At 37.3% G+C, this 21,794-nt stretch overlaps 1 protein-coding gene and 1 long non-coding RNA gene across 6 annotated transcripts in view; one reads left to right on the top strand and one right to left on the bottom strand.

Moving 5' to 3' along the window:
- Rims2 (regulating synaptic membrane exocytosis 2) overlaps positions 1–21,794 on the bottom strand; it is a 383,342-nt gene that overhangs the window by 169,124 nt on the left and 192,424 nt on the right. For 3 of the 4 annotated variants that reach the window (XM_013512858.1, XM_013512859.1, XM_013512863.1), the window contains 2 exons: positions 21,278–21,394; positions 14,318–14,374 (listed from right to left, as the gene is read on the bottom strand). In XM_013512858.1, coding sequence (XP_013368312.1) covers positions 14,318–14,374; positions 21,278–21,394 — 174 coding nt within the window. The remainder of the gene's footprint in view (positions 1–14,317; positions 14,375–21,277; positions 21,395–21,794) is intronic. The other variant, XM_013512860.1, reaches the window with a different exon arrangement.
- LOC106148219 overlaps positions 1–21,794 on the top strand; it is a 30,961-nt gene that overhangs the window by 1,482 nt on the left and 7,685 nt on the right. The window contains exons 2-5 of one of the 2 annotated variants that reach the window (XR_001233468.1): positions 7,518–8,298; positions 11,004–11,171; positions 16,532–16,650; positions 19,619–19,866. This is a non-coding gene — a long non-coding RNA (uncharacterized LOC106148219). Of the gene's footprint in view, positions 1–6,387; positions 6,547–7,517; positions 8,299–11,003; positions 11,269–16,531; positions 16,651–19,618; positions 19,867–21,794 lie in introns of those variants that run through there. The other variant, XR_001233469.1, reaches the window with a different exon arrangement.

Genomic DNA, 21,794 nt, shown 5'->3' with positions numbered 1-21,794 from the left:
CATTAAGTCTCTGAAGTTATTAATCAGTATTAATCAGAATTAATGAAGATATAAACAGCCTTTTAACACAATCATGATGCACTGGTACACCTGAACATTCAAAGAGAAGCATCAGAATGCATTTATAGGAAAACTGGGCAAAGGTAAGGCATGTAGCTGTAATTAAATCTAGCTCTGAGAGAAACTGCTCTGCAGAAACCTGGTTAGGCGGCCCATCTAAGTGCACTACCAGCGTCAGTCAGTGCAGAATCAGCACTAACTGATCAAAATAATAACCCTGAAACTATACAACCTCTTCAGCAATAAACAAGCCTAATACTAAAATGTAATCCTTGTTACAGGAACAATGCTTAAATTTAAGTAGTCTATCATTATTGATTTTTTTGTCTCTGGGGCATATTATAATATCTTTACACCTAATGTGACCAATAAATGTCTTCTAATACTAATCCACAATTTGTAAAACAACTCTAAAAGCATTAACTTTGGTTCCACAACTCAAGTAATAATTACACTCAATAATTATACTCAAAAGTATAATTTATATCGTTATGACCTCCCCACCCAGTTATAACCACAAATGAAAATGCTTAATTATAGTGAGCAAAGCAGACACTAATTTCATAAAGGACTTTCACTTTATATATGAACTCTTTCAATCTTATTTTTGAAAATGAAAAATTACAAGCAATTAAAGCAAAAGAAAAATAAGAAAAACTGGCACAATTTCCTAAAAGACATGAATTATGTGGCATAAAATTCTAGACCGATAGCCATTAGGTTAGATGACTTTACAAAGTGAGTATAGGACTTATTCTATATCACACATTGCAACTATTTTATACTTTAAATGTATAGGGTAAATACATAGGTCAAGTAATTTGTAAACAATTTAAGTCTGAGTAATGGAATGAGGTTGACAGTCTAAGGTAACAAATATTTTTATATGTGTATCCAGAACCTGTCAAATTAACAGATTAAATGTGCATTCATATGAAATATTTAATTACAGCTCAAAGGAAGAAATGAAAAAGTCAACTTCAGTATAAAAATCACAATTCTTTTTTTTCAATAAGCTATTTTGGAGAGAATACTTTTCTTTAGAAATAAATATGCTACCCAAATGTCCATCCACCGAGGATTGGATAAGAAAATTGTGGTACTTTTATATAGCGGAATACTCAGCTATAAAGAAAGATAAACTCGAGGCTTTTATAGGTAAATAGTCACAACTAGAGACCATACTCATGAGTGAAATAAATCAGACCTGCATGTGCAAGCACCGCATTGTCTCACTAGTGTAAGACCTGAAAGAGTTAATAAAAACTAGGAGGTATGATAGGCATTGTGAAATGAAAGGAAAATGCTCAAGGGTAAAGAGCAACTGGGATGTGGGAAAAGAGAAGGGAAAGAAGGAGAAATTTTGTATGTATGTATATACAGGATAGTTAACATAGTTGTTCTACTGTCTTCTATTTCTTTGCTGAAAGAAACTGTTAATGAGTCCTTGATAGATCAATACTGCATGTCTGTATTCGTTTTCATGAGAAACCACTTTGAAGATATCAATATGTAATACAACAAGCATTGTTAATTTCCTACCACTTTGTTTGTAACTCTGTATTGTTTGTATTCTTTTGCTATTTTGTAAATGGTTGTTAATGTTTTCCTTTTATTTTCAAAATAAAAAAATAAGAAAGAAATATGCTAAAAATGTGTCACATGTTTTTAATATACTATCTCTGTACATGTGTACAATAATCAAAGGCATATCTATCTGTCAGTCTATGCATTTCTTAAATTTCTGAATACATATTTTTTGAAGAATACCAAAAAATGACACTGATCTTAACATGAAATTTTTCTGTAAGTCTTGGGGTTACTGATGAGAAAATTTAAAGCAGCACTGCATGAATCATCCAGAGCCAAAGCAGGTTCTTCAGTGACTGAGATATAAGAACTGAGATCTTCCACCTATATTTTGACCATACATTAACTTTAAGATAAAAATAACTTTGAATAGCAGCAATAGAGAATTAGGAAATAACAGAAAACCACTTGCAAGATTTACATACATTAGTGCTTTCCTAGAATCCACAACTTGGAAACTGAATTCCAATATAAGAAGTTTCCTTTGTAATCCCACTAATTTTACTTTATGCACACAAAAAAGGGTGCATTCAAAGAAGAGTGGCTATAAGCTTTATCAAACAGTAAGTCACAAAAAAGGTCAGAAAAACTTTATATAATTTTTAAATATTTTTAGGTAAATAATTTTCTTTTAAAAAGTGATTTAATATCCCACACCAGAGAGACAACGTGATATTTATATATATATGTGTCCAATTTATTTCACTTAAGAATATGGTCTCAAGGTTCATCCATTTAGCTATAAATGTCTCAGGTTTATCCTCACTTATGGCTGAGTAGTACTCCATTGTATAAAAAGCTCACATCTTTTTTTATCCGTTTGTCAGTTGATGGGCATTTGGGAAAGTGTATATAGGAATCCAAATGTATAATAGGTACTGTGAAATATGTAGTAATTGTTCAAAAGGAAAGGGGTACTGGGCAGAGAGGGTGTAAGGGAAAAAATGAGAAAAAAGAAGGATAAAATAGAAGCAAAGCTTTGTAAATAAGGAGGGGAAGAGGAGTTGAAGAGGGGGGAGGAACTCAGGTGTCACGCACGGGCACAAGTTCCGTGTGCTGAATGTGATCATCGTGTGTATCTAAACTGTACCAATAATCTTCATTCAAAAACAACCAGTACAAAAAGTGATTTAATAATCTATGTTCCGTTTCTGAATAAATTGTTCATATTTTCTCACTTATGTTTAAAATATTTCAGATCTTTAATGTGACGCTTCCCAGGCTTGGTACACTATTGTTCTGTATCAGTGGCCTCTATCGTCAATTGGAAGATTCTGGACAGGCTTTGCGTACGAGGCCCTCCACTACTTTGTACTGACTGATGATGTCCTAACCACAGCCACTATCTTAATAAATAGCTTTAAAAAGCATACACAGACACACAGACTTTGGGATGAGAACGGACAATAGGCCTCGATAATAAAACAATCCAAAAGGCCTTTGACTTTAATGTCAGTATTATCCATAACAAAAGAATAAAACAAAAAGACTAATAATATACTTTAGTACTTTGTTTTAGTTATTTCTAAGGAAAAATAATTTTATAATCATCTAGAGAAGCTGTCAGTTTTCAATTATTTTTCTGGTATGGTTGTTCTTAAAAGACTCAAAAATTTTTCAAGCATCCTATTTATTTTATCACTTTTGCAACTTACATTAGGGTCCCCATTTTCCATGAACGTGCAGGGATTAATGCAAGAGTGCCGGGAAGAATAAATCTGTTGGCATTCTTTTCTATAACCTATTCTATCCATGCATCCATGCATCCATGCATCCACCATCCATGCATCCCAATGATACAAGTCCAGATCAAAGCAGGCTCAGTACAGAGTATCTATGGATATGATAGAAGAATATTAGAAATAGTAAAAAAAAAATTAAAACTACCACAATGGAATGTTTCAAAGTAATATTCATAAACCAAAAAATTATGCTAGATTAAAACTCGTAACCTGATATATATTTAAAATAAGACAAAGATGTCTCATGTTTCTATTATAAAGATGCTGTAGGTAAATTTAGTAGGTTTACTAAAAAAATAAATTTGTAAGCTGGGTGTGGTGGTACATGCTTCTACTCCAGCACTCTGGAAAGCTGGGGCAAGAGGGTCTGAAGTTGGAGACCAGGGTAGTCAGTTTAGCAATTTAATAAGACCTTGGCCCAAATTAGGAACTAAATAATGGGCTGGCGAGGCAGCTCAGAGCAAAGGACCTGGGTTCAGGCCCCAGCACCAGTGGCAGGAGCGGCGTACGGGCCTGGAAGAAGTAAAGCTAGAACCCAGTCTCATGTCTGTGGCAGGAATTGCCTTTCCCATATTCACAGTGTACAATATAGTAAGTGCTTAGCAGCAGAAGCATTACATTCTGTTCAACTAGTATTTTCAATGTCTAGAGATTTTCTGGTAATCAGCTGTATAACTGAAGTAATAATTACATCATAAAATATACTAAAAACATAAAAGTGAGGCATGTTGGAGTAATTAAAATGTATAATAATTTAATTATATGACTCAAATTCAAAAAACTTTTAATTTTCATATTCTTCACAATATGCACAATACAAATATCATTTTTTAAAAATTGTATTATTTTTAACATTGTTTCTAATATTAAGAGAATTTTAAGCCATGGTTGAGGGTGGAGCGCAGTGGCAGGTCACTTGCTGGCCTGCAGGAGTCCAGCCCCCAGCACCACAGGGGCTGCAGGGAGGACTATAAGACACAAAACACCATGGGAAGAATAAGTGATTCTGTTCATATATAGGAATATTTTATTACTTTGGAGGAAGATAGATGAATTTATCCTTGGGCACAATAGAATTTCTCTACAAATTATTTCTACTGAGATAAAAATAAAGACTGTATCACTTAAAAATAAATTAGCCTACAGAAAAATAACAATATATAGTTATCCAAGTTAAAAATAATGAAAATGTGACAATGACATTGCTAAGAGAAACTGTTAATGTAGGAAAAGATATGACTACCACAGACAAGTGCATTTTATCAGGAAAAACAGTGTTCTCACACTTATAGAGGTATTTTTAGAAAGTTATTAGATGAAATCACAAGATGAGATATATCACTTTCTTCCAGAAAAGTAGTGATAAATACCATAGTGAACAATGAAGATATATTATTAAATATGAGCACATAATATATAAGGTGTAAGTATTCTGAGGACATTTTGGGTACTGAACTCTTTATGATTTTTGTGGTTATTTCATTTTTATTTCAAAAATAGCAGAAAAAATAGAATTAGTATTATTTACCCAGCACAAGTACCATGCAGTAAATTAACAGGTTTTTAATATATAAATTTTAAAAATCATGAGAGGTAATGCAATTGCCACCTTCTTACTATAAAATTTGTAATTTATAACTGAGTTTCTATTTTAAGTGACTACTAGAGTGTAATGCTTTGTTTTCATAAAAATATAATTTATTCTACCAAACTATTGGCCCTACATTAATCTTTTCTAGATCTTTAAAGGTTCCATAAAGAACAAACATTTTAAATACCTGTAAGTATACAGAAATATGAATTATCACTCTATGAAACTATGCAATGAAGTATGGTGCTCACACTCAAATAATACAAATGCTGTCTTCAACAATTTCATAGGTCAACTTTGAAAAACTTCACCAATTTTTCTTCTGAATCTTTATATGGGTGGTAGAGTGGGTGTAATGCAAATCTCTCACATAGGCCCCTGCCTAGGGTATTTGGCAGCATCTGCCACCCCACATCAATACTCAGCCAGAAGACTGTGTAACAACATCAGACACACACACACACACACACACACACACACATCTGCTTAAGCAAAAAGATGCGCTCATTTTCAAGCTTAAATGCCACTGCCTCAGTCACTGTGCATGACATGATATCCAAAAAGCAATACAAAATTATTGGAAATCAAAAAAAATTAAGGCCTCTGTTAAGTAGCAGGTAGTATCTGATTAGAGGTGTTACAGACATTGGAGCTATCAAATAAAAGTTCATGCCAAGTGTGTTCCGCATGCTAGGAACTGTAGTAGAAAAGGTGGATGGCGCCCATGGGCAGGTACAGACACCTCAGCACGTGTAATGAGGACAAAGCCCCGACTAGTAAGGCTGGGAATAACAAGCCATACGGCAAAATGCTAGAAAGTCAGCTCAGAGTTAGTTGGTGAAGATGATAAATACCTGGTTTGGATGTTTAAACGGCACTTAGTTTTCAATAAGAATAATAAAGTTTCTGAACAAATATAATTTTCAAATTTTAAGAAATTAATTCAGCAGTATTACACAGAATGAATTAGTCTAGAAAAAGACTGACTTACAGTAACACAAGAGGAAATAGAGAAGAAGGGATGCAGGACAAAACACTGAAAATCATGCTATACAATATTCATAGGATTCTCTGTGCAGAGCACGCCCCCCACACAGCAGTAAGCGAACAGATGTTAGAGACACAGGAACTCAGAGCCCACATAATCCAAGCTCTCTCATTTTAAGATTGAGCAAACTAAAGTTTATGGAAACTCACACAAATTCAACTAATTTTCTATTTTCTGAGCTGCAAACTGAACTTGGCTTTCTTGATTATATAGCTCATTAACTTCATTGAACTATAAATCTTGGTAGTAGGAATGGCATTTTCTTCTTAGTAATGTTTCACAAATTACCATATTACATGTAGATATGCATAGGCCAAAAAGACTCCAGAATCAAAAAGAAACTTTTCAATTTCCAGCCTCAGAAATGAAATAAATTATTAACAGATATAGAAGTATTCTTGGAGGGAAAATAATGAATTCACATTGGGAATTAAATTTGTGAAGTGTTGGAAGAATATTTTTATGCAAATACCTATCAGATGGAGAAATCAGTCATTCAAGAAAGATGCAATTTGGTAAGTCACTGTTTAGCAGTGATACTTTAACATTGTCATTCATTCTTTCAGTACATATGGTGCTGAGATCACATGATATGCCTGGTACTACACTAACAACTAGAAGTTTTAGTCAAAGTCACAGGCGCAACAGGATATAAGAAAATATATGTCCCAAAGGTGAAGACATGGAAAATAGTAGAGGTTAAAGAGACAAAAGGGTAGTCACAGGCTAGAATAAAAACTAAGAGAATACTGCATTAAAGAAGCTGAAAAAGAGGAAGGATAACTGATGCTACCCAATACAAATTCACCAGCCTTTGTATCTCCCGCTTGTAAACCAGTATAAAGCAAGCCCAAAGCCGGCTCTGAGCTGATGCTCTGGTAGCGATCCCCCATCCACCCGCTGGCATAATAAAGTTAGTTGTCTTCCAGCAACAACAACAAAAAAGCTGAGAAAGGAAATTAGTGGCAGATACCACAAAAAAGGAAGAAGGAGGATAAAGATAAATATGCATAAAAGATTTAACAAATAATAACCATGGAGAAAATAATCTTAGTGTAGTGCTAGAGGCAAAGGTCAAACTGCAGAGGGTTTAGGCTTAGAAAATGATGTAACAGAGAAAAGCATATGTAAAAATACAAAGTCAGGACAACTGATGAGAGAGAGAATATGAATATGAAGCAGACCGTTCTTACACCTTGAAGAGGTGGCAGGATAGGAAGAATTTACTCAGAAGACTTCAACAGTAATGCACAGAGAAAAAATCAATAAAGGAGGGAGACTGGAATACAACAGAAATAAGAAATTAATGCAGGAACTTCTCAGAGAAGAGAAAGTAGAGACAAAAACAGAAATTAGGTTAGGAGAAGAAAACAGCTGTGAGAAGTCTGGTAATGCAGCAAATTTAAGATTTAAAAAAGATAGCTGGGGAAGTGTAGGTTATTGGCTTTGACTGCATTTATTAAGGGCTCTCTGTCCTCCTTCACAGGAAGCCATCCGCCAGAAAGCAACCTCCGTCCTACATGGCAATTAATCGTCACCATGACTGCACCAGCTTCCGGTGGAACCCTTTCTCTACTCAGGGTCCTTGGTTGTGGCCCCGCATACCTTGAGATATGACCACCGTGGCCTCTCTTCAAACCCCACTGCAACCCTCTGCACGATTCTACGCCTGGTCAGACCCTTCCTGGGACCTGCGTCCAGTTCCGGCACCAAGACAACTCCAGATAAACTTAGGATACGCTGCGGTGAATCGCTTACACTCAAGCATCTCTACAGAATTCTTGTCTGTCAAGTCAGAGGCAAGCCCCACTATCCATACTATCCGCTCCTTAAACTCTGTCTCCTGTACTCTGCTCTCACTGTTACTTCCCTCTAATTTTCTGCCAAAGTTTCCAGAATCCTTGTTCCACTGTAACAAGCGTCCCTCGCATCCCTGCTCCTGCGGAGCTCCCTGAGCACAGTCCCCTGAGAAGCACTGTGCTCTCAGCGCAGACTTTCCTACTGTAACCCGAGCTGCAGAAGCCGCACATTCTTTCAAGCTTCACAAATCGAGGATGCAGGAGAGGACAAGAGCTCCTGAGAGACACATCTGACCTGTGCTGTCCTGCGTAGCGTGCACCGTCCTTTCTCCTCTCGGACAGTACTTGACATGAAATCCATTATTCATTCAGATTGCTGACAGACTACCCGACTTCCAATCACTCTCCCCCAGTCACGGGTGATTTGGGACTTGCCTGTCCACAAGCTTCTTCTTCCTAACTCCTAAGGTGAGGACAGGAGACGTTATTTATACATATGTACAAAACTGTCCCCCAAAATCGTCCCCCAGGCCCTTACACTGTCATAAATTCAAGGAGTGTCACCTTTTTTTCTGCGTCAGTCCACTACTTTGGGGAGAATATTATGGATCCTAGAATCCAACTGAATGACAGACTTAGAAACCCTAAACTCTAATACTTCAAATTTGATTTCAATCTTTAATTTCTGTCAAATGTCTCATAATCTACATTGTCTCAGATTCCTTGTTGCTGAGACAAAATACCTGACACACAAAGTTAAAGGAGGAAAGGTTTATTTTGGCTCATAGTTTGCACAGGTTTCAGTCCACAATCATCTGGCTCCAAGGGAGGGTGACAAGGCAGATGGATATCACAGGGAATTAAAACACAGTTCCTGGTGTGGAAGGCAGGAAGCAGCAAAGCAGCAAGCAGCGACCCACAAGCAGTGACCAGCAGCCCTCTTCCTGTCCCTTATATTCTACCCAGGCTACACATCCTTGGGGCAGGAAGCACCCACACCAGGGCGGCCCTTTCTGTTATCCACACTCAGAACTACGCCAAACCACTCAGTGGACTGATGTAGTAATCACACACCCTTAATCTTAGCATCACACCCTTAATCCCAACATCACACACTCTAGATCCAGCCACCTTTGACAAAGCACCCCCCATCACTGCATGAGGCTCTGGGGAGACGTCCAGACACAGCCATAGCACATGCCCAGTTTACTTATCTCATTTGACACTTTGTGTTCTCTGGTCTCACCATTCTTGCCACTGTCCTTCCTTTCTTCCTTCTTTATCCACCACCAACTTTCTGACTGATCATCTCAAACACTAGCAGGCAGAGCTCAGACTATCTTCTAATCCAAGACTTCCTACTCAAAAATCCATCAGAAGTATAACACCAGTTCGCTTCACCATGTGTTTTCTCTCCATTAACTCCTCTCAGTTGCTCGTCCTCTACCTGTCTTCTTCCTGGGTCAGTGATAACAGTTTTGTCTGTTCACAAATCCATGTGCGTTTAGCCTAGCCCATCCTTCTGTCCTCTAAGGCCCCTGCTCTAGGCATCCCCTTTTCTGTGTTTTCATTTTACCTCCCCTACACCTCTTCTGCGTCAGTTGACAAAGCATGGGCACACAAAGCTCCCTACGCCAAAAGCCACAGACACCCTCTGACAGCACATACCCTACCTCCATTTCTCCTCCACACTGTCAGGAGACTTCTTCTTTCAGTCCTGGGATGGAACCCAGCTCCTCATGTGTGCCAGGCAAGCTTTCTGCCAGGGAGCTCCTTCACTGTCTTATCCCCCAGCCAAGCTCAGGTTTATCATAATCTGCTTTCCCCACCCCGTGCCTCACCTCCTTCTGAAACCCCCACTTTGAAAATCTATCAGTCAGTTTTAGTTTGTTATTATTACTGCTGACCTTATTTATTCCTTAACACTCTCTGTCTCTTTAGCTCTAGTCTCGCTTTTCTCACTTTCTTTCTTTATGAGCTTCAGTAGCCCTCCTGCCTCAGTTTGCCAATTCACTGTGACGTCCTCCAAGACAGAGGCGAGCAAACCCCTCGGCCTTCCCTCAGGGCGCTTTCCCAAGCTGCTTCCACGTGCTTCTGCCCTGCTCCAGCGGCTTAGGCCCTCGGTAAATTTCAAAGCGGCTCACTGCACTCCGCGCTCAGCGTTGCCTCGCCTCCCCCATGGCCGGCTCCTCCATCAAGTCCCCAGCGCTTGTTAAGGGCCATGTGTGCGCAGCGGCCACCCGGTCACACTGGACATTCTTCTTCACTCTGTGCTCTCCCTCAACATCCAAACCCTGTTACTTACCTGGTATTATTGATTTTCCTTTACTACATCTTCCATCTGTTCTTTATCTTTCCATCTACAACCTTAGCACCTGCTTTTCTTTTCATACTTTTCCTCTTCCAGTCAAAATTTCTATAGTGGATCCAGCTACTTTCTATAGTGGACATTCAGTGACTAAATGTATTACAGTCATCCTATAATTAAAACCCTTAAAAGTACCAGTGGTACCTAAATTCCCTAAGAAACACACAAGTCTCCTCCTAATCAGGACTCTATCATTCCAGATTCTTTCCATACTATTCTCTATCTTGCGGGTAATGCTCTGAAAGATTTAAACTAGGACATTGATTCCTTCTGTGACTTTGCTCGTGCATGTTTTTTAAGTGCCACTGACACCCCACCTCCCTCCACATGAATTTATGCAGCTCCTGTCCCTATCTGGGGACCCAGCAGGATTGCTGTCTCTCGGTGAGACCTTCCACACACCGCCAACTGCCAACCATCAGTGGCAGCAAATGTTGTTCCTCCCTTAAAATGTTGGGCACAGCTGTAAATAGAGATAAACATCAGGAAGACAAGTAGGGCACACGAGTATATTTTAAACTATGAAGGCATATTTATTAAAACAAAGAGCATATTTTAAAAAGTATTAATTAACAACAAGTACACGTTGGTTAAAATGTTTTTGTTTTATAATGAATGCAATGAATCAAAGCTAACTGTGTGGTTGACATAATCTGGAGAGAAGATAAGAAAAAGTGTTCGTTCTGATGCTTAGTCAACATTCTTCTCTTGAAGTAATATACAAAGTTTAGAAAACACTATTTATGCTTCAACAGTTCTGTTCTAAAGAGCCAGACTCATAATTCTTCATGTTATAATCTTACAGAATACAGACCAATGGAAACCTGAATTCCCATGATGCTCAGGAACTGAGAACGTCAAATTGAGTTTACTACACTCATTCCACTCAGAGATTTCCAAATGTTATACAGCCACACTACAGTGCTCTTGGAGATATTAACAATGTATTTATTCTCAGAAGGAGAATTTCCAGGTGAGAGCCTATGTTACTTTGAAACCTAGGCAGGAAAACCACACCCTGAGAGATCAGAGCCACTTTCTTCATTCAAACTCCTCAATAAAAAGGTCATTTTTCCCTTTAAGTGTTCAGTTATTTTGACTCAAATTGGTGAATTAGGAAGAACTGGAATATTTTAGTTCAAAAGTTATTCTGCAAGAGAAAGAGACTTATCTACATTTGAATTTTTCGAGTACAAACAAGGCACTGAAAGCACTGAGGTTATTCCTGAGAATGAATCCATTTTCTGGGTGTGTAAGTAGGTAAAGAGAAGGTGACTAATGAGATGATAAAGAGCTGAAGAGAGCAGAGTTCTCTACTGATATAAAAGACAAATGAAGTAGAAATAACTCCATGAAAGAGTAAGAAAGAGGCATGCGGCTCTTAAATCCAAGAGTAGAGGAATATTTGAATTAAGATAGCAAAAGCAGAACAATTTCAAGTGATGGGACAGAGGAGCTACTGACTGAAATAGAATTCGGGACAGCACTCACTATATTTGAAATAGTTAAGAAAATGAGTGGTTGCAGACTGATCCTATAGAGAAATGCCTACATTGCTCAGGGTAACGGCAGGAATTGTGATGCAGGCCAAAGCCAAGTGCAAAACCATCAGTGAATAAAGCAGCATTAACAAGAAGTCAAGAAATGTGCTTACCTGTATTACACACAAAGACACAGGAGGTACAGATACAAGAATAGGACATTATGGAAATGAATAAAGGAGGATGCACAGGTGACTATATATGATCTTATGTCTTCGACAGATGTTTCAGGGAAAGAAAAAGTCCAAGAATCTCACAGTAGACTAGTATGGAGGTTGGAGGGAGGAATAATTTAGAAAGCAAGTAAGCCAAAAATAAATGCTCAAAGTAGCTTTTAGAAAAGCAAAGAAGAGAAACAGCAAGCTGAAAAATCCAGTTCACATACATTATTTCTATAGAAGAGGCACAGTCTTCAATAGGCAAGGGTGACACAGGGAGTTCACGGCGGAAACCAGATGATTTGGTCCTTAGTTTGGGTAGAAGGTTCATGGGCATTTAATTCATTACTGTAATTTGAAATTTATACACATTCTTTCGTATGTATCAAAGCAGTATGACAAAAAAAATTTTTGTGTGTTTCTCATTACTACTTTCTTTAAAATAAAAAAAATAAGAAAAAAAGTAGTATGTCAGGAGCCAGGCATGGTGGCATGCACTTGTAATCCCAGCTCTTGGGAGGCTGAGGCAGGAGGATACTATGAGCTTGAGGCCAACCTGGGCTACAAAGTGAGTTCAAGTCCTCATGAGTTTCTACTGCCTGAGACCAATGCACACAACTCAATGCATATAAGATAGGTATGCGCATATAACACATAAGCCTTATAGTCAGACACAGATAACATTTTCTAAAACAAATTTAATATAAACAATAATGATCTTGAGTTTCCCGACCACAAATAAAATCATGGCACAGAAAGATAACTGATACATGTGCCCTTCAAAACAGGCAGTTAAGCCTAACTCAAGAACTTGGGAAAGTCTAGGAAGGTAATAATCAACCTAGAGCTGATGAAACAACTCTGTCTACACAACTGAGCTGCAAAGACACCATGAGGCAAATGATCTACTTATAGGTAACTGAGACTAAGACGAATACAAAGTGTAAACACTGTGGTCCATGGCTTTAATTTAGAATGAAAAGAACAGATGACAGAGTAAACAGGAAAAAGCCTAGAACCAGAAACGTGTCATTCATGCATGGACCCACCTTAAGAAAAGCCTTGGCCAAGTATCCAGATACAAGTATATAACTACTTTTTAGACTGTAACATAAATGATCATTACAACAAAAAATGAGGCAGAATGTATTATTCAGCAGCAGTAATAATAAAAGACAGAACAGCAAAATGTAACAATTATTTAGTATTAAAGAAAAATAACACAAGAGAGACTGAGAAAATGCAACAGAAAATTAAAAGTATCAATAACCAATACTATATAACTAAATTGCGAGGCAGTAAATGTCTACTACATTTACTGAAAGACATCAGAAAATTTGAAATATTAGGAATTTACTTTTGATCTTCTCATGTGTACTTGCATATTTACCCACGTGAATTCAAACACTTGGAGTTTACTCATTAGCTTTCATTATTTTTACAAAACTATTATCAACTCTTAACTCACATTAATAGGGACAAGAACAGTCGCATATAACCCAGATCACGCTGAAACAACAGCTAGGGTGACTAATCACGGCACATAATTCCTCACTATCCTCATCCACCCCACTACCACACTGTCAGGATCACTCTCTTCTTTGCCTAAAGGACCTCAAAGTGTTCCTAACGAATTGGCTCAGATCTCTAAAGCTACCTGTAGCCTTGAGAATTACATAAACTTTATCAAACTTCTTTCCCTTCAATTTCTAGTTATGTTCTTTCCTCTTAAATGCCAGATAATTGACGTTTCCCTCTGACATAAATTGCATTTCTTTAAAGTACTATAGAACTGGACTACATAGGACTCACTGGAAACTCCCCCTGTGGAAATAGAGATAGCGCCAGGTACAAACGAACAAAAGTTTTCTTATACATCCAGTACGCTTCACAGATTCACGCTTCTCTGCTATGGCAAAGGAGCAGATCAGTGAGTTACCTGTGACAAGATAACTGCAGACAAATCAGTTTAACCTGAACATTGCAAAGGCAGAATCCTCCAGTCCGGAGCACACAGGTAAGAAAACGGGTTGCTAAGACCGTGTGTACAAATCAGCCACGCTGACTAACATCTACTTAGGGACTCTGCCAAGGAAGGTGAGCAGTTGAATGTGATCAATGCAAACACAATACAGTGATTGTGTCTTTGTAGACAACAGACAAAACTGTAATTCCTACTGAACACAAGTTTTAAAATATTCAAAAAGATGCTTCTAATGCACCAAGGTGTATTTTTTACATTCAATTACAGTTAGTTTATATATATTTTTCTTTCACAATTTTGATAAATATAATGTTTCTATATTTCATTAAAAACCACATGTAGCTATACAAAACACAGAACTGAAAGTGAACTATGTCACACCAACGGACAGGAACATGCAGTTCTACACACAGACTCCACTGTAAGGAAGGTGTACCTGCGGTGGTGCTCACTGCTCTGACTGTATCTGGAGCGAGGTAGAGTAGGAAAATGACTGTAAACGTGGCAAAAACAAGAACAGAAATGAGACTCAGGAAAGCAGTGAAAAAGGGACAGTTCAGTTTTAAAAGTGAGACTCAAAAAGGTAAGCAGATAGTAAGCAAAGCAAATGAAAACTGCTCCTCGAAAGCTTGTCCCCCCACTCAACTGTTACACTGCAGGCCACAGGTTAAAACAGACTAAGTACTCTAAAGTCAAATGTAGCAAAAATATACTCAGAGTATGCAAAAACCATATTTAAAATGTTATCAATTATCATTCAAATATCTTCAGCACTATGTAGAAAATGTTATACTACAGGGATGCTTTCTTACTTTTTAGGAGGAAAGGTGAAAAGAGAAAAATAATAAAAATAACCATAATGTAAAGAAACAATAAAAAAGGTAATACCTACAAAACTTAGGAGATTTTATGAGGTCATTGTTTCTCCTCAACCATCTATAATTAAAAATAACTACAAGGGGCTCTAAAAATTCTACTTAGTAATAAAAACAACCTGATTTGATTACTTTCACTTAATTACTGCGTGTTTGTTGAATTTATTGGCTGTTCACCCTATTGCTTGTTTACTATGTACTTAATTCACATCGTCGGCTCCGCTATGCTTCATGTCCCAAGATTGCCGTAAGCAGTCCAGCAGCCTGACCCTTCACCCATCTGAAGCCGATTCTCTTCATTCCGAGGCACTAACTGAGCTCTTTCTACTTTCTTAAAACCTTTAATGCCAAAGCACTTAGTCACTGCAGATGATGGTTGTGTCCCAGTAAATAAGGGAAGCAAGCACTCAGCTCTCCTAACTCCCGGAACTCCACCTCTGTACACTTAAATCTTCACTTGTTCTTGTCTTCTGCACCCAAAGAAGCACTGCTTCGCACATGACCTTGCTTTATGTATTATTCTCTTCTGCCTTTCCTTTCTCGTCTGCACGCCGGCCCACACAGGCAGCCTTTGCTAACCTTGGCTCCTTCTGTAGACGCGCACCTTTCTCATTTCTCTTCATCACAGAACAGCGTAGAAGACAGATCTCCAGGTCTCCCTCAATGCTTCCGGTTGCACGCACAGGACTCCCACCTCCCCTGCTCTCTTGGAGCTCTCCACACATTACCTGTGCAACCCTCAACGACCCTCTTGCCTCCGCTGGTCATCAAACTAGACCCACCTATGGAATCAGACCTTGGTTTTCCAAACCCAGTTTTCTAACATTTTCCTCCCTTGGCTTTAGACACTACTGCTTCTGGGTATTAAACAAAGTACATATATAACAATTATGTCAAGCACTCCACTGAAAGCTTTGTCTATGTCACACATTATTTACTTCACCTAACAACTCTCTGAGGTAAGCTCTACTATTCTTACTTGAAAATCCTACTCATTCTAGTCCCTTCTTTTGGAAGCATTTTCCTAGAGACTCAAGCAGGTAATTTTCTTTCTGTTCCAATAATATTATGCTTTGGCCTCACAGTCTTGTACAATTTGTAAATAGTCAATGTATGACAATTTCTAGAACAAGAGAATGTCTTTTTAAAATTTCAGGGCAAAATGGCTGATACTTTCAAAATATATTTGTAGTAAACTAAAAAGTAAAAGCAAAATTATACTTTTATTTTGAGACAGGGTCTCACTCTGTAGTCCAGGCTGGCCTTGAACTCACTATGTAGCCCAGACTGACCTTGAACTCAAAGCAATCTTTCTGCCTCAGCCTCCCAAGTGCTGGGATTACAGGCGTGTGCCACCATGCCGGGCCTTACACCGTATTTATGATGAACCTGCTCTCCAAAGTAAGTACTGGCTCACATAATCATAGAAATATTCTAGGAATGTAAACAGAGAGCCTCAGGTTTATGTAGAGTGCAAAAACAAGTATCAAAAAAGCAAAAGAATAGAAATAACAGCTGACAGCTATAACGGAATGCACTGCTTTAAAAAGGAAAACTGTTTACAAGCATCTGAAGTGTAAGAGAAAAAGTGCAAACTCCAAAGCTTATAAAGATCTGTAAAGTCATAGAATATGTACTGTACCACCACTCAGTTTTTAATATTTTCCTTGAAGTACTTTAATTATTAATTTTGTCCTTATAAAGCCAAAGAAACATTAAGTTAGAATCACCTTCATCCAACATGAACTTGCTTTATTTCTCTTTTCTATCTCCAGTCATGTGAGTTCTTAACCGTACCTGGACATGGCCTCCTCTGAGAAAGCTACCAAAAATGCTCGCACATCATACAGACTTCGCACCTCGGTACTGATAAACCTTCTAAAATCCATCTAAGGTCTGTAACATATTTGGCCCTTCGCTGCATCTACCTGTAATTTAAACACGTTTTACATGTCTCCATTAAACCAGGTTTCCTTTTCTTCCAAAACTGAATTTAGCAAGCACTTCATAAAACCTGAGCAATAAATACACATAATGAATCAAATATGCCAAATGGGTTAAACTAAATAAAGTTACCCTTACTAAACTTTGAAGTTAGAGCAATCTGATAATTTTTTAAAAGCTTGAAGAAGGTAGTAATTCATTTAAATGAAAAACAGAAAATTAAGTTCACTAAATTTTAAAAAGCAAAAGTGAAGAAGTTGCAGATTCTGAGAACTATGATACAAATGCTATTCAAAGAACTGGATTACTAATACAATTTCTAGATGCACTTTGATTCTTAAAATAACATCTAGGACAACACAAAATTATTCATTGTTCATTATTGCAATGAACCATCTTTCTGCTATATTAAATTAGTCTGTCTTTCCCCTTTTAGAAACCACCAGATACAGAAAAAGTACAATAAAAGGAAGAGATAAAATATCCTACATCTAAATAAACCTACAGATACAGAAAGCTGTCTGCCACAATCCAATTTAATGCAAAATACTTTGCTCTGTCTCTACCATTATTAACATTTGGCCTGCTTTGCAGTACCCGCAGTTCACTGGGAGGAACCGGTATTATTTAACTTGTCTTAAAATATATTCCCGAAATGTAACATATAATCTATGAAGATACAGAAAGTGTTTTTTTATTTACTTTCTTTATCATTTTAAACTTTCAAACACGTGCTTCCCTCATAGTGGATAACTAAAAGGACCACAGAGATTCTTGTTTTTTGTGAGCATGTGCTATATTTTTTATAATTGGCTTCCTGATATAGAACATAAAAATTATACTAGATAATAAAGCATTTTACTTTTGAGACCACAGTAAGGTGTTTTCCTTTTTAGAATGCAAATCTCCTCGCCATGCGTGGTGACACAATCACAGTCTCAGCACTCTAGGGCACAGACGCAAGTTAAAATTCAGCTTGGGCAAGTTAATGACTTACATGATCCTGTCTAAGAATGACAACGGAAAAGGGCCAGGGAAGCAGCTCAGTGGTTCAATCCCCAGTGCCACCACAGACATATATATATATATATATATATATATATATATATATATATATATATATATTTTCCTTATAATGCGAAAAGCATAATTAAAGAATAGAAAAGTAGCTAACATACTTTGGCCTCTGTAATAGACCTAAAAATCAGGCTACAGGGTACAGAATTCTGATACGTGACACAAATAGTATCTAAAACTATAATATATATCCTAACAGTAAATTAGCTCACACAGACCCCCCAAAAACCCTTTTTAAATGATATAATACTATAGCTATATAATGTGCCCCCAGGAAAAGTATATTCCTGGTTGTAGTAGTTACTAGAGAAAAACTGATAGAACTAGTGGGGAGAGGTAGTGGAAGATGAAAGATGTTCTTTATAAACTATGATTTTAATTAATACTCATGCACTGTGGATGTGCCTTGTAAGGAACCCCTTTACTTTTCAAAACAGAGTAAAATTATAAGTAGCAATGACAAAGATATGCAAAGAAAAGTTCCAATCAAATATTTAATAGATAATTGTCTTCTATTACCTGTAAAAAAGGATCTGCACACTCTGTTTGCTCTTTATACCACTTACGCTTAACCATGCACTATAAATTAATGCTGAACAGCACGGTCTCTCACCCACTGCAGTCAGTGGAGAAGCCACTGCCCGCACACACCCCTTCCGGACATGTGCCACAAACCCCTCTCCTTCCCCTGGGCCCCCGTGGTGCGTGGGTGGGTCCTGCCTCTATCTTTTGCTCCTGTTCTACCCTAAACAAAGACGCTGGTTTCTCAAAATCTGGCTCAGAGCTTACATTCTCAACAAAACTTTGAAAGAAATATTGGAATCAACTGTTTTCTGTGTTGTTGTTTTTGCTTAATTATTAAGCAATTAACTGTAAATTACTTGGGAGCTAAAAGATTCTTTTCAAATGCTAAGGGGTAGGCACAATTTTTTAGTACATATCATGAAATTTGGATGAAATAATTATGGATATGTATTGTATATTTTGATACTGACAGTCTGACAGGAAATATAAAAATTACACTGGAAATACCAGTTAATTTAGACAACTCTATAAGGTTGGTATTTGTACTTTAATTCTATAAATAAGCAAATCAACCATCAAAGACATTAATTTTCCCTAAGACACATCCTTAGCAAGATGTAAAATTCTAAATTTGAATCCAAAGGTATTTGTTCCAAATCCTATGAAAAAGAGTACATTAATAAAATACTATTCTAATCCAGTGCATCAATTCTTACCGACAAGAAAAGTTAATGCCTCTCTCACAATACCTAAAATGTACTATCTCAAAGAAATTCTCCCTTAGGCTTTTTAAGCAATGGTGTTATTGACTAACTCTGTAAAATGCTACTCAAGAAAATTCAGGTAATAAAGCTAGAGTATTCCTGCCCTCTAAATACTCCATGAAAATGATAATGCCTTCAAATGTATTTAATTATTGAAAGTCCTTCGTAATATTAGGCTAAAGCAGAAAGGAAGGACCATTTCATAATGTGATAGACTGCATACATTATTGGACACAATATTCTGATTTTTGAGTCCTTATTTTAATGAATAATGGCTACATAGATAATCCAAAAAATAACGCTAGCAAAATGGTTATTTCACGTCTATGTAAATGAAATTCTATTTTACTTGTTTCAGAAAGGATCTCAGACAGATCCCATTTAAAAATAATTGTGATCTAGCGATCTACCACAAACTAAAAATCGTCATGAAACAGCATGAATAAATTTTCTCCAAAACTTCTACAGAAAATCATATAAAATTTTTTCAAAACTAAAAGATGCACAAAGTTACAAAGTAAAACAGAAAATACAATGGTATTTCAATTACAGGTGTGAGCTGGAACAGGTATAAAAATGACACCCAGGCGGTCTCTGCCACGACTATAATACATCAAGGACAAATGGCCCACGGCAGTGGTGGCAAACGCAGGCGTGAGTGCGGGAGCCAGATGTCTGCACCGCTGAACGCTGCAAAGGCTTGCGTCCACTGCCTAGGCTTTCAGAGCAAATGTCGGTCATCCTGTTGTCACTAAGCCCAGGACCACTTGTTTTAAATACTGACCAACCCAGCACTGAAGGTAATGGCATCCACTGTTGTCTTCCACTCTTTTCTAATATTCTGGTCACATTTACTTGTCTTCATTGAAAAGGGGGTCTATTTTTCATTAATAGAACATTTTCCATATATTTTCCATTTCAGACTTTTCTCTGTTATCCCTCCCATTAACAAATTTTCAGTGAACAAGCTTATGACTTGCTATGTAAATAATTTCCAGAAGTTGCTAAGCTTGTCAAAATTGCTTAGGTAATCAAAGCACCTATGACCCTGCCCTGGTAAGACTCTCCCACTGTTAAGCACGCCAGCACATGAATCTGCCTTTCAGTTTTCTTATCTGCATAGCATCACTCTCTACAGGTAGCGTATCTATGCATGAATCAGGTCTAAAGGAATAGACAACTAAGAACAGGTCAAGAAAATTTTTAAAAATAATACTAATTTAATAACTTCTTCATTTCTGCTTAAATCTCAGACATAAGAGCCAGCATTTGTGTGATACCACTGAGATCTAAGATACTCCTTTTCTTTTGGAAATGTGTAGTAAAGCACAGTGAAATTATAAGCATGAATTGAGTATTAATTTAGACACAGACAAAACAAATACATTTATATATATAGAAAGTAATTTCTCATATCATTAAAGTAGACTTTAAAGTCCCAATGTTCTTCACAAATTAGTGTAAGAGACATACAAAAGAACATCTGATTTCCCTTGTTTTATTATTTTCAAAATAATAAACTCAGCTCTCTTCATCGAGTCTCAAATTTTTTTGATAGTTTGGGGAAAATATCACAGCATTTTTAATATATGACCAAAGCATGAGCTGGAGAGTTAATTAATTTTATTAACTTTTAAAATTGGTAATAATTCATGTAAGCATTGTAACATACCATGTTACCTCCAAGTTTGTCACATTTAATGGGGGAAATTCAGACAAGTCTTTCAAACACAGCAATCAGCAAGCATGACTCTTTAAGATGATTAAAGGGTTTACCGAAAGTCATGAATCATGATAAAATGTTTCCTAAACAAACCAAATTCTGTCTCAGTACTTCTATATATAAACAGTCACATTGATTTCTCTGATGTACATAAAAGACTTTAAAATCTATTGTATAATGAAAGTAGATTTATATAAAATAATTGTGACAAGGTAAAATGATAGAGCATCTTGCTATTGGGATGATTATTATTATGATCTCTTGTGCAAAGTTTAATTTTATTTAACAAAAGACCAAACTGCAAATGCAGAACGGCTTTGTTTCTGTTGTGCGTGCGCTTCTATGTTAGCAGTGCAGCAGTCATGGCGCAGAGTGTGGCCGTGGTAAAGGAAGCGCGGTCCTAGAAACTAAAATGAAGTAGGTGAGAGCACTTCACGACAACCCCTGTACGCGTCTGATACAGCCTAACAGTACGGAGTCGTACTTACCTGTCTCTCTCTGGAGAGTAATGATCATCCACGACCCGATGTCTGTCCATTCGGCTAATCGTGTTGTAATGTCCAGGAGTCGTGCGTGTCCCTCGCAGCCCCTGTTCCACATTCCGACTAAAACAGCAGACACGTTCAGTATCACAGTAAGCCATAAACAAACACTACGCCAACAAATGAAGTTCTTTAATAAAAATAGAAATAAAGTCAATTTAATGCAAGTCCAATGTTTTTCTCTATTTAAACCCTGGCTAACAGTATAAATATCAGTTGGGAAGTGACAGTTAATGAAGGAGCTTGCTGCTATAAAAGAAACACAACTTGAAAAGAGCCCAAATGAACCCAGTATCAGTGGGAATGGGACGCCCAGGTCTCTAGAAATGAAACTCAGTTATACGCAAGAGGAGGAGTAGATGTCTTTGAGAAAACAAGGTTAGCGTCACATGTTTGTTGACATGGTCTGCAAGAGTCGAGCCAGAGACACTGTGTGTGTGGCCGGACAAGACTTCAGCGCTCA

The sequence above is a fragment of the Chinchilla lanigera genome, unplaced genomic scaffold (genome assembly GCF_000276665.1).
Source record: "Chinchilla lanigera isolate Chin_1 unplaced genomic scaffold, ChiLan1.0 scaffold00016, whole genome shotgun sequence".
NCBI lineage: Eukaryota > Metazoa > Chordata > Mammalia > Rodentia > Chinchillidae > Chinchilla > Chinchilla lanigera.
Note: the sequence above shows the minus strand (reverse complement) of the source record. Positions and strands in the feature narration are given on the sequence as shown.